General features: G+C 43.8%; 1 protein-coding gene across 3 annotated transcripts in view; it reads right to left on the bottom strand.

Moving 5' to 3' along the window:
* tgfbr1b (transforming growth factor, beta receptor 1 b) overlaps positions 1-12614 on the bottom strand; it is a 60321-nt gene extending 47707 nt beyond the window's left edge. Inside the window, exon 1 of one of the 3 annotated variants that reach the window (XM_023972980.2) lies at positions 12435-12614. In XM_023972980.2, the coding sequence (XP_023828748.1) occupies positions 12435-12504 (70 nt within the window). In that variant the 5' untranslated portion in view covers positions 12505-12614. The remainder of the gene's footprint in view (positions 1-12434) is intronic. The other 2 variants (XM_023972978.2, XM_023972979.3) reach the window with 2 other exon arrangements.
* Positions 12615-14248: the final 1634 nt, after the last annotated feature.

The following is a 14248-nucleotide window of genomic DNA, read 5'->3' as shown; positions in this document are numbered from 1 at the left end:
GATAAGGGTCCTTGCTCGTCAGCGGAGGGTTAACTTGTTTCGGAGGGCGCCGCAACATATTTCTGAATGAAATATGCGGTCATCAAGAACCCCCCCAATACATTTTTGCAACAAAGACCTTTGCAAATTACACTGCCATTTTGGAGAGCCTTATCATGAGGAGTCATTGAAGTCCTTCAACGCCTCCAATTAACTTAATTCCATATAGGCCTAGCACAATCTGATTACGACTAAATAAGCTATTTTTTAACAGTATTAGGGGGAGGGGAGTTTGCCAAGACCAGGCTTCAAGTGCCTGCTGCACCGACGAGCCCCCAGAGAGACTTCAAATGAAAAGGACAGTAGAAAGTTTAATCTAATACACGGTGCACAGCAAAAAGCGAGTCAAAAGACAACCGCTTCATATTTCAGAAATCAATGGCAATTGAATTTCACATCTTCTGAGACCTCTAATGAAGTAATTTAATTATCTTGCACTCAACAGCAGAGGGGCCAGTTCAATGGGTATGCAGCAGCAAAGAGAGAAAGAGAGCAGAGGAGATAAGAGTTTTTGTATGTTTGCTAGCATAAAATGGTGGGTCTTTGGTGACCATTGTATAAAAAGGCAGATTTTGACTTTACCAGCAAATTGCAAAGCAGTTCGTCAGCGTTTCCTTCAGTCATTAAAGGGCAGTAAGATTTACTGTCATGAGACTAAACAAATTCGAGAACTCATGTAGAAAAAGGTCATGATGGAATATTATTTCTTGACAGATGCAGTATATCATGCAAATCAAGAGCTATTGGAATATGAACATGTCATGGGATGTCACTGGTTACATTTTTGTCGATGGTCCACTAATGACATGCAGCCCATCTTCCAGATTGTGGCTTTAACTCTCTTAGGAAATTCTCTTCAAGTCAGCCTAGCTTGTAATTACTGGGGTTCTTGTACTAATGCCCTTTTCTTTTTCTTTTTCTCAGGGTTCTCTTGACAATCCACTGACAGCTTTCTGCGTCATCGGCTCCGACTAGGGCTGTGGCAGTCAAGACGGTTATTGTCGTGCAAAAGACATTAATTAACAAACAAGTTTAGCATCTCCAGGCATACAAGCTGCATGTCAGGTCTAAAGAAACATTATGACACAATTTATTTTTTCAGAAAAACATAATATCAGTTGGCCTACTGTACATTACATAGTAAGAAGAACAGCATTCAATTTAGCTGAATAAAATAAAAAAGGATATCTTTCCAATTCCGGACCGAGCGTGCGCACATATGAAGTGGATATGTTGAGCGTAAAAGGGATCATTTTAAAAAACAGGTCAGATACGCTAGATTTAGAGTTATTAGGCAACTTCAGTTGAGAATGATAAATATAAAATAAAAACTTGTCTTAGAAGCCTATGAGTACAAGCTAGAACATGCATATGGCTGTTTTGAATTAATCATCCCCTTGGAAAGCACTGTCCACTTTGTTGTGTTAGACTTTGAAACAACATCCACAAGACCATGTTTTACACTCAGTTTCAACCTGTTGTTGAACTTCTTTCTTCAACCTGATCATCACAGTGAGGTGAGTTTTAAAAGCACGATACTGTTTTGATGATAAGAGTTTGATTCGATTTTCAATTGCATTTGCATTGATGTCAGAGTGGTTAGAGGGACAATAATGAGTACCAGGCCATTAGGACCTGAAGGTCATTAGCAAGTTGGGTACTACCAAAGCATGTCCGGAGTGCATATAAAGGAGATTATTGTGACTCAACGGTCACGTAGAATTTTACTGCGGTCATGACTGTCGGCGTGGATGGAAGTAATATGGTCACCGCAACAGCCCTAGCTCCGACCAACCTGGACAATGACCCTCTGCTGCGGAGAGCACCCAGAACAGATCTGCCTATCAGGATAAACACTGTAGTTATGCATAGCCTACTTTACTTCAGCTCACTATTCTTGAAACATTTTTCGCCTGGGGCTGAGAATTCTCTCCTGCTAATGAGTGTCATAACTACAAGGAGATTCAGCAATGTTTAGAGACCTAAAAAAAATGTTTTTAAAAGAGAAGATTACAGGCAGAAGAGTTTCTTTGCATGGGAGATTAAGCTCCAATCAAACGGAACTGAAGCGCTGGCCTTTTGAGCTCACAAACCTTAAGCACTTTGAAATACATATGTCTTCTACATGCCGGTGAGAAAGGAGCCGGTCATTTCACCACAAAGCAACTAGGCTATATTTTGTGGCGGAACCATAGCAAAAGCACTTGGCACTAGATGCTTGAATAAAATGTTCCTATTCTAACGCCATTGGATTTTGAAGTGTCTACAGGTGATGCTTAAAACGCATCTCCTGTAAAAGACCATTTGAACAATTCTTACTGTGTGCAAAGCTAAGTCAAGTAGCCCATATGCATTTGGAATACTGGACTGTCCCCCCTGCAGTCATCGTATTGTAAGGAGGGAAGCGCAACGAGTTTGGTTTTAGGGCGCCCTTAACTTCCTCCTTCAAATAAATAATTAGGCTACACTAATTACTCTCCCTGGTGTAATGGCGTGGGTTAAAACAGCAAACGTATAGTCTTTGCACAAATGTAGTTCCATATCTTCAAGTTAATCGTCAGCCAAATGCCCGAGGTCACCGAAAAAAAGAGAAAAAAAATTGTTATACATATATATTCTCCTCACCTAACTCCATGTGCTGCTGCAGGGAGGGTAGTGTTGCCTAGGCAACCAAAGACTTGATTTCTAAAACACTTTGCTTGATTCAGCAAGGAGCAACAAAGTTTCATCACTGTAGAGTCCATGTAACAGCAGAAACGGACTCAAGCACACAAATGCCCGGCCGTCTCTCTGCACTATGTAAATTGTCTTAGTTGCTGCTGTTCCTTAAAAAACAAAACACACACACAGAGCTTAGCTTGTGGCTGGGGTAGTCTGTGTGCTTTGCCCCACCCAACCAGCCTTGGGGTAGCACAGCTCAAATCAAAAATGTATTTGTCACATGCTTCATAAACAACAGGTGTAGAGTAACAGTGAAATGCTTACTTACAGTTCCTCCCCAACAATGCAGAGAAAATTTGAAAAATAATTTGAAAAAACACAATGGATAGCGATAAATACACGGGGTACCAGCACCGAGTTGATGTGCAGTGGTACGAGGTAATTGAGGTAGATATGTACATATGGTCAGGGTAAAGTGACTATCCAACAGGATAGATAATAATCAGTATCAACACATTCCCTAGGCCAGGTAAAGAGGAGTGGCAGAGGGTGAGGAGGAGGGGTGTGGCGCGAAGTCACGTGGGTCTATCATCAATGCAACCCCTCATTCCAGCTCGTGCTCACCTTCATGCGCAATCAAATTAATTACTCCAGTTTCCTGGCAACTGCATTCCCTGTACCCCTGCTGGCTTCCAGTACAGAGTTACCTTGAAAAGTGGTGTGGCACAGCATGTAGGTATCACATGGAGTAAAGGGTGCACACACGCATCTGGCAAAAGTACACACAAAAAACAAACACACACACCCCTGCCCCCACTCATCTACTTAAAAATCAGCCAGTTTGTTCTTTCCCCTTATTCAGCGAACACGGCTCCCCAGAGTCGTTTCCATAGGTCACAGCCTGCCCCGATCCCCAGCCCCATCTCCATCACCTCCATTATGGCAGGGCTTTTGTCCAGACAGATGTGGGGGATGGGTGAGGTGGACCGTCCTCTCAGACCATCCCCACACAGCCCAGAACCTCCCTCTGCAGCCTCACGGACAAAAACACAGCTGTGTCTGGCTGCGTAAGCAGAAACAAAGCACAAGCTTAGGGTTTAGGACTCTCAAAAAGGAACTGGAAGCAAAAGGGAGCATTTAAGCACATCCGTTAGTTCTCTCAATTAGACCTACGGGTCACAACAAAGGGGCTATATGATAATTTACTAATATCAAATCAAATTGTATTTGTCACATACACAAGGTTAGCAGATGTTATTGCAAGTGTAGCGAAATGCTTGTGCTTCTAGTTCCAACAGTGCAGTAATATCTAACAATTTCCCAACAACTACCGAATACACACAAATCTAAAGGGGTGAACGAGAATATGTACAAGTATGTATATGGATGAGCGATGGCCGAGCAGCATAGGCAAGGTGCAATAGATGGTATAAAATACATTACTCATATCACATGTATATACTGTAAGATATGTAAACATCATTAATGTGGCATTATTTAGAGTGCATTGTATAAAGTGACTAGAGATCAATTTATTAAAGTGGCCAGTGATTGGGTCTCAATGTAGGGAGCAGCCTCTCTGAGTGAGTGATTGCTGTTTAGCAATCTGATGGCCTTGAGATTGAAAAACAGCTTCTGTCTCTCGGTTCCAGCTTTACGCACATGTACTGACCTCGCCTTGTGGATGGTAGCAGTGTGAACAGGCAGTGGCTCGGGTGGTTGATGTCCTTGATGATCTTTTTGGCCTTCCTGTGACATAGGGTGTCATGGAGGTAGGTAGTTTTCCCCAGGTGTTGCGTTGTGCAGAACGCACCACCCTCTGGAGAGCCTTGCGGTTGAGGGCGGTGCAGTTGCCGTACCAGGCTGTGATACAGCCTGACAGGATGCTCTCGATGGTGCATCTGTAAAAGTTTGTCAGGGTTTTTGGTGACAAGACACATTTCTTCAGCCTCCTGAGGTTGAGGAGGCGCTGTTGCGCCTTCTTCACCACACTGTCTGTATGAGTGGACCATTTCAGTTTGTCTGATGTGTACGCCGAGGAACTTAAAACTTTACACATTCTCCACTGCTGTCCCTTCAATGTGGATAGGAGGGTGCTTTCTCTGCTGTTTCCTGATGTCCACAATCATCTCCTTAGCCTACAGGGAGGTGAGTGCAGTCTCATCGTTGTTTGTAATCAAGCCCACTACTGTGGTGTCGTCTGCAAACTTGATTGAGTTGGAGGCGTGCATGGCCACGTAGTCGTGGGTGAACAGGGAGTACAGGAGGGGGCTGAGCACGCACTTTTGTGGGGCCCCAGTGTTGAGGGTCAGCGAAGTGGGGATGTTGTTTCCTACCTTCACCACCTGGGGACGGTCCGTCAGAAAGCCCAGGACCCAATTGCACAGGGCGGGGTTGAGACCCAGGGCCTCCAGCTTGATGATGAGCTTGGAGGGTACTATGAGGTTGAATGCTGAGCTGTAGTCAATGAACAGCATTCTGACAAAGGATAGGACTTTGTCCAGATGGGATAGGGCAGTGTGATAGTGATTACGTCATCTGTGGACCTGTTGGGGTGGTATGCAAACTGAAGTGGGTCTAGGGTGGCCGGTAAGGTGGAGGTGATATGATCCTTGACTAGTCTCTCAAAGCACATCATGATGACAGAGGTGAGTTCTACGGGGCAGTAGTCATTTAGTTCAGTTATCTTTGCCTTCTTGGGTACAGGAACAATGGCAGCCATCTTGAAGCATGTGGGGACAACAGATAGGGAGCAATTGAATATGTCCGTAAACACACCAGCCAGCTGGTCTGCGCATGCATTGAGGACCTGGCTAGGGATGCCGTCTTGGGCCAGCAGCCTTGCGAGGGTTAACACGTTTAAATGTTTTACGCACGTCAGCCACGGAGAAGGAGGGGGACGCAGTCCTTGTTAGCTGGCCGTGACGGTGGCACTGTATTATCCTTAAAGCGGGCAAAGAAGGTGTTTAGTTTGTCTGGAAGCGTGACGTCGGTGTCCGTGACATAGTTATTTTTGTAGTCCGTGATTTCCTGTAGACCCTGCCACATAAGTCTTATGTCTGAGCCGTTGAATTGCGACTCCACCTTGTCTCTGTACTGGAATATCGCTTGTTTGATTGCCTTGGAGGGAATATCTAACTGTTTATATTCAGACATATTCCCAGACCTCTATCCATGGTTAAATGCGGTGGATCGCGCTTTCAGTTTTGCGCAAATGTCACCATCCATCCACAGTTTCTGGTTAGGGTGGGTTTTAGTAGTCACAGTGGGTACAACATCTCCAATGCACTTCTTTATAAAACACACTCACAGAGTCAGCGTATACGTAGATGTTGTTCTCTGAGGCTGACCGGAACATATATTCCAGTCCGCGTGATCAAAACAATCTTGATGTGTGGCTTCCGATTGGTCAGAACAGCATTGAATGGTTCTTGTCACTGGTACATCCTGTAGAGTTTCTGCCTATAAGACGGAAGGAGCAAGATGGCGTCGTGGTCGGATTTGCCGAAGGGAGGGCGGGGGAGGGCTTTGTATGCATCGTAGAAGTTAGAGTAGCAGTGGTCGAGGGTATTGCGCAATCAACAAGCTGGAAGAATTTAGGTAGACTTCTTCTCAAATTTGCTTTGTTAAAATCCCCAGCTACAATAAATGCAGCCTCAGGATGTATGGTTTCCACTTTGCATATAGTCCAGTGAAGTTCTTTGATGGCCGTCTTGGTGTCAGCTTGAGGGGGAATGTACACAGCTGTGACTGACGAGAATTCTCTTGGTAGGTAAAATTGCCGGCACTTGATTGTAAGGAATTCTAGATCGGGTGAGCAGAAGGACTTGAATTCCTTTATGTTGTTCTGATTACACAATTAGTCATTAATCATAAAGCATACACCCCCACCCTTCCCCTTCCCAGAGAGGTGTTTATCTCTGTTGGGTCGATGCATGGAGAAGCCCGGTGGCTGACCTGATTCCGACAACATATCCCGAGAGAGCCATGTTTCTATGAAACAGAGAATGTTACAATCTCTGATGTCTCTCTGGAAGGCAACCCTTGCTCAAATTGTCTACCTTGTTGTCAAAAGACTGGACATTGGCTAGTAGTATACTTGGGAGCGGTGTGCACGTCTATGGAGCCTGGCCAGGTGGCCGCTTCATCTGCGGCGTAGTTGTAATGGATCGCCTACTGCAATTAGCTACATTGTCCTGGGTGGTGGTCCGAACAGAGGATCCGCTTCGGGAAAGTCGTATTCCTTGTCATAATGTTGGTAAGTTGACGTTGCTCTTATATCCAATAGTTCTTCTCTGCTGTATGTATTAAGACTTAAGATTTCCTGGGGTAACAATGTAAGAAATAATATATAAAAACACAAAATACTGCATAGTTTCCTAAGAACTCTTAGTAGGTCCGAACAGAAAGTAAAAATAAAAAAGGCCAATGTCGTTCACAGGTGCATCGAAGGGAGCAGTGAGTTTAAATACAGTTAACGGCCAATTCCCAGTGAGCAGACATTCAATATAAACATGGGGATGGCTGAACGAGCACTCTAATGAATATGCATCAGGTTGATTTAAGAGAAAACATCTCCCGTTGATGCCAGCTGTTCGGCAGAGACCTTCAGCTCCAACAGCTCAGATGCTCCACTGACTAACTGGGATGTGACAGTCGGTTAGCAACGGATGTTTTCTCAAAAGAGCCCACAAAATACCTCAAGGTAGTAGGATCTGCATAATGAATAAGAAAAAAAACAATTGGCCTTGAATTTAAAAAAAGAGCTCTGGATTAGATGGGTTTGTTGCTGCTGGGGTTTACTCAAATTGGTGACATTTTACAACTTGCAGGTATGGGGTACAAGTCTGAGCATGGAGCTTAAAGGCTTTAAATCGCAACCATAACGTGACAGAATAATACACAATTATCTAGTTTCATTAAGAGATCGGACGATGTTTTACGTGTGTTTAAAAAGCACAATTGCTGCATAAAATGGATGAACACTTATTCATCCGAACAGTGTGTAAGAAAGGCCTACTTTTCAACTATCAATACTGCAATGGGTTTGTGGGAGACCATATATTGTACAATAGCCTACAACAGTGTTCAAAATATATATGCAAGCCTGCAAGGCTTCTTCACAGCCGTTTGAAAAGTCTGTTTGTGTATGCCTGGCCTGCCCATGGCATTTCTGCTGATGTTTGCCACTATCCTGACGTGTTAATTAGACTTCAGACAGGAAAGGAGCAATAAGAGTCGCACAGCGAGTACCAGTCAATGCTGAAGTGCTAACTTTTTTGCCCCTCTCTTTGCCGGAGGCTGTACTAATTGCTGGTGTGTCAGAGCACATGACTGAGTGTTCTTTATAAATACCCAGCGAACCAAGCCGCCTTGGAGGCACAGGGAGGAGTCGTAATCCTGCCCTTCTGTTGCTGCAGCGAGGCAGGCCTGAGAGCGCACTTTTTCAGTTTGCTGCAGCCAGCTCAAAGAGCTCCAAATTCAGCCATTAGCAGGGTTGGATGTTCCCCAATCCTGGAAGTGGGGCCTGAATGAAAGAAGCCCACCTTAAAGTGCTGGCTGAAAATGTTTGACTTACCTAATAACTGTGCATGATTGAGCATGGATCACTCCCAAAAACATTTATTCATGACATTTTAGTCATTGTTCTTCTAAATGTATTTGTATGCTTCTACAATTCTACTTAGGAGCACATAATGTACTCCTTGTAAAAAATGTCAGCGTAGAGCCCTGATCTATAATAATAAATTGGATCAATTATTTATTTTAAACATACATTGGTTAAAATAAACAGGTAACAAAAATGAAATGAAGCAATATACCCAATTACATCTTACTAGTAATATATTTGTTTTTGAAACGACAAGAAAACTGGACACACATTCTCCTGTGGAGCTGGAGCCTCCACACTGAGGTTACTGCAGGGCAGAAACACACAGACTGACAAAAGTTGAAGAAACCCTAAACAAAATAATTCTGCTACAATACTGCTAGGTGGTGAGACAAGGCAGATGAGGCAGATGAATATGATAAACATTGAACTACTACTCAGTACCGTGGAGCTACTGTACCATGTGGTTATGTACACCGTTGACCGTTCCCGTTGGTTTTAATCCAGGGCGGGAGGCCATTAATCATCTCGTAATCTTGTCAGGGAGTGTTCAAAAGCACTGATTCAAGGGGCTGTAGACTATACCTTTACTCAAATGGAGCTCTCCATCAGTTTAAAAAAGTGAGTTCATAGCAGGTAGGCTATTCAAACCGTGCGCCAGCTGAGGTGATTGAGAGGATTGAAGAGATGGCCAACTCCAGTAGTCTCATTGAGGGACCAACTGCTCCTCTGACGTCTCTTCCAAGCACACACATACGTCTCCTCCAAGCAGGAAAGTAGTTCAGGCTGTGTGGATGAGTGCAGTGCATGGCATGCCATTCCTCCAAGATGGGCAGGAGTTTTATGGGCTAGATAGGGGCACGSAGMMCYMYSMGGGGGGGGGGGGGGGGGAGTGCCCTTGAGTAAGGCACTTAGCCAAAATTGCTTCTAAAATATTCTCCAGATAAAAAGGATAATGACATAAAAGCAATGCATACAGATGCTTGATACAAGTGTCTGTAGAGCAATTGGAGGAGAAAAAGGCAGCGACCGATTAATAGAGATTGCAAAAACAGGTAGGCCTAAACTATTTCCAATGGAAAAGCCATTATTCAGTTTTTCTGTATTTGTGTGAGGAGAATGATCAATGTACTTCCTTCCTGGCAGAATTGCTAGAGCCTTTTAACTGAGAAAGAATGCTCACAGCTCTCTCAACATTTATTCAAAACCTGTAAGCCTAAACACAGGCAATTGGAGGGATAAGAGCAGAAAAACAACAAAACCAAAAGCCCAGCACATAATAGGTCTGTCTCTCAGTTCTTTAAAAAGCTACAATCCCCGCAGAATTCTTGATGCCACCGAAAGCGGGCCGTTTGAATGCATCACTGCCTGTGAATCCAATCACAGCTGGCAAAAATACAACTTCTCATATTAGTTGTGGTCCCTTAAGCCAGGACAACAGGCAGTTTGGGGTCACTCGGATGCTTCAGATTCCTCTGACTAAAAGGTAGCGTTACTGTATTCACCGTAACAAACACCCCTCTTTGACTAGCAGGGAGAGCTCAGTTTGTGGGGCTTATAATCATCCATAGAGAAGAGGGAAAGGGTTGCTCCAGGACAAAAAGGTTATGATATGACTGTATGATATGACTGGAGTTGATCCCCCACTTGATATTCTGATGCCACGTCGACATGGTAACACTGGCAGTTAGAGCTTTTGATGCGGTTTTATTTTCAGAAATGGCACCCCAGAGATGTCACTTAAACTAAGCTGCACATCTTTTTATTTCCCAGACAAAAATGTGCTGTTTCCTTGCACAGTCTGCAGGGAGAAAGCAATGCAAGTTTTATGCAGATCCAAAATGGAAAAGGGGGCTCCGGCACACAGAATTCTGTGAGCGTGTTGAGCACCACGGGAGCTCTGTGCTGGACAGTAATGAGGTTTTCAAAAGGTCACCGAAGGACGCAAAGGTCAAACACCAGCTGTCTCCACAGATGATGTGAAATGAACTGCTTGTGACTAATGTCCCATCCAATATAGCTAAAATAAAGGTGATGTTGTACTGAGTTAAGAGAGGTCCCATGATGTAAACAGCATGGGTAGGAGGACCAATCTAATTGACAATTGATCGATTATTGTCTGCCCTCTGTGTTTCATACATGTTACCGACAGCATGTATGATGAGCACTAGGCTACTATCCTCTACAAGCCGAAGTAAGGACATGTACAATTTTAGTCAGTGTATTTACATGAACTATTTCATATCTGGTCTGTCTTGAAGCTGTGAATTATTGATGACAGCGGTGACGGCATCAAATATTCTGGGGTGGGGAACTGAGGATTCATCCCCTATCTTACACAAAAACACTCCCACGAAATGCACAGATAGCCTAATGCTAAGCTTCTTATGGGTGTAGAAAAGCGAACAGAAGTCCAGCGCCTTCAATTCGAGTAAGTGGTCAGCTCCTTTAGTCATGGGATTATATGCATCAAGGTTATGGATTTCATTACATTCTGATGCAAATTATCCTGCCTCGTTTCAGCTCCCATGTCACCAGAGCATGTTAATGGTATATCAAAAAGAGAGACAGATCCTCTGCAGGGCAACATTTCAATTGAGTATTAATTACGTTATTTAAGGACACAGGATAAACGTATCGGGAACCTTTTGCCTCAATGGTTCTCTTTACATTATCAAGACACAACCACTGTGAGCTGAGATGTATTCATGGTTGCATCGACTCTCCCTCTATCCACACAAAGGAATGTCACACAAAGGAATATCGTGAGGTTCCGAAGCAGCAGAATTATTCTATATTCGTGTAAAAAATATATATATAAATAAGTACGTTTGTGGTAATCACAGGTTGACTTTCATACAAATAACAGTTATTTTTCAACAAAGCATCAAAAAGGACATTTAGGATGAAGGAACCGTGTCAAGTGTGAATGCACACTGTCAGCCATATAGCCGCAAAGAAATGTACAATAATCGACATTAGGTATATAGAAAGCATAGAAGGGGGGGGGGGGGGGGAATCAAGTCTTTGTTATTGTGAGTTAACTCGCGATGTTCAAATGGTCGGCAAATGTTGCAAGACAGCTGCCCAGCACACTAGCTATAGTTGTTGCTTAGCTTGTCTAGAATTTCAAGCAAAATTCATAAAACTGATCAGAAAAATTAAATAGATTAGCTGTTACACATATTTGGTCAACTACGGTTACCTTATATTGGCTATCTTGGGGGGTGTCCGAGTAACGTTAATGTTGCCAGTTCAGCTCTCAGCAAAGCTCACGAGAGCACAGACAAGTTTGTAAAAAAATGAGCATGACTTTAAACAGCCCTTTGATCGGTCACTAGCGTCAGCTAGCTTGCTTTAACTTAACTGTCAACACCTTTGAAACCGTAGCTGTTTTACAAGAAAAACATGAGTAACTAGCGAATGCATACTGTAGCAACAATAAAAGACTAGCTAAATAGATGGATTTATAACCAACTGGAAAGCTATAACGTTACTATAGTTAGGTATCAAATTAAACAAAATCCATCTCTTCTCTGTTGACTGAACAGGTATTTGTAGATATCTAACGTCAATTCTCCCTCAAAATAAACAGCTAAGTTAGCTAACGTAGTAGCTGCGACTATTTAGCTACACGGACACATATGCAAAACATAGCCTCATGGCAGGACTGTCCAGGCCATGGCTTTCTTCAGCGCGCAGTCCACTCCTCCGTCCGTGTCCAGCACGAGAAATGAACGATTAAGGACGATAACACAAACAGCTGGGCAGGATGCCAACTTTGTATTTTCTCAATCAGTCAAAGCTCGAACACAGCAGGTTGCAAATGACTTGACCGGAGTGTATCCTGCTTTGTTCCTGGACTAAAGCCGAAGCCCTTAGAGGTGCATGAGACTTTTAGCTAATTTCGCTCGCTCTTTTTTTCCCCCCGCAGACATTCCCTAAACAATAAACATTCCACTGACAGCGCAGCTTGCTTTGACCTGCGCCATCTTTGAAAAGAGTCTTTAGGATGGCACTTCTTGAAACAAAGAGCAACAACGGAAGCCCCGAAATCAAACTTCGTGGCCAGAACATATTGGAGGAAATAAATAGCTGTCAGGGCATAGCCTCGCTCACTTACCATAATTTTCTTGAATCCTAGTCCCAAAGAACAGGACTATTAACACGAGACAACGGGTTGTTGCATCCATCGTGGCTCAGATTTACTCCAGACTGCCTGTCTCAACTTCTGTCGATAGTCCATGGTTGAGAAAAAACTGTCTGATTGGCCGGGACCGCTACCACACCACGCCCAGACCATGCAAGCCTTCTCGTGCGGATGGTAAACATTTACTGACGATTCACAGAATTCTCCATTTAATATTTTATTTGCGACGGTGTTTTATGAAATAATTTCAAACTATTTAAATGAACCGATACGGTGTAGTTTATACAAGCCTCTCGCATCAAGTTTTACAACTTGCTTGTCTTCATAGGCAAAAAGCACTTATGGTGAAATTAAAATGACTAAACCAGGCATACAGCAGGCTTTTTGTGTCAATTTGAGCAGGCATGAACATGTCATGAATAGACAGGGATGTGGCCAAGACTTGGTAATCCACTCATGAAAACCATGTTGTTCATTAAAAAAAATACTATGACATTTGGATAATTGGAGTACATTCATGAATCATGCTCTATAATGGGTTTGAGCAATTAGTCCTGAGGACACACAAGAACTCTAGGGACAGATTTCTGAGAGAAGATTTATAACTCTTGTTATCTAAAAACATAATTCTGTGCTCAACCAAAACAAGAAGCAATTATTGTTCCAGTATGGACAGATCAGAGTCTATTATGTTTAATATTGAAGTAATCATTACTGCTATCTCTATGCAAATCATGAAAAGCAAAAAATACCTAACACTTTGGGGCTGTATGTGCATTCATTAGAACAGACTGAAAGAGGAAGCTGAAAATAAGCCTTGTGACTTCAGAAACTGTTGGCCTGAGAACATGTTACACTGTCACTGGAAACATATGCTCTCAAATGACATGAACAATGGGCCAACGTTGAGGGTGCTGTCCTCAAAGACAATGACATTAGCTATGGCCTCAGATGTGACTGGCTGTTTTTGTGTCTTGCTGGACACCCCCACCCTTCACACCCACACAATCAAGACCCCCCCCCCCCCCCCCCCCCCCCCCCCCCCCCCCCCCCCCCCCCCCCCCCCCCGTATAAACACACACTCTCAATCTGCCCCCCTCTACTGGACAAAGCCCCTGACCACCCCTCCCGTACCTGTGGTTGAAGAGTGATGATGGTCCATTGTTTGATCTCTGTCTGAGCCTTGTGTAAATCCTGAATACTCAGTGCCACCCATCCCCCAGAGATGCACACATTAACCCCCCAACCCTAAAAAAAGAAGCAACAAAGGGGCGTGAAAACGTTGGATATTGCGACAGCCGGCAGGCCAGTGTTTGCCCAACAGAGAATGCAGAGTGGACTGTGTACCCTCCTAGAGCCATCTACCCAGAAACAGCCCAGCCTCTGGTGGCAGGGATGGAGCTGTGCCAGCACAGGCCGGGAATGGTTGGGTGCCCTTATCTGCCATTCCTATTTTTGGTGGGGGTGACTTGGTCCCAAAAAATCCCACCCATGCACCGCCATTTGGATGTTGTCCACTGCTGTGTCTTGTCCGCTTACGGACAGAGCAGAACAGAAGACTGAGTAGAGTCTACTTAGGCTAAGCTATGTGTTAGGGTACCTTGACAGCCCTTGGAGAAGATGTTGACTTTTGACAAATCTGCCATTCCTATTTTTGGTCATGGTGACCTGGTCCCAAAAAAATCCTCCCCATGCACCGCCAATAGGATTTTGTCCACTGTGGTATCTTATGCTTATGCAATATTACAGTATGTACTACAGTATTTAATTTGCATATACCCTGCCCA

Source organism: Salvelinus sp. IW2-2015, linkage group LG27, assembly GCF_002910315.2.
Source record: "Salvelinus sp. IW2-2015 linkage group LG27, ASM291031v2, whole genome shotgun sequence".
Taxonomy (NCBI): Eukaryota; Metazoa; Chordata; class Actinopteri; order Salmoniformes; family Salmonidae; genus Salvelinus; species Salvelinus sp. IW2-2015.
This window is presented reverse-complemented; position numbering and strand designations above follow the sequence as displayed.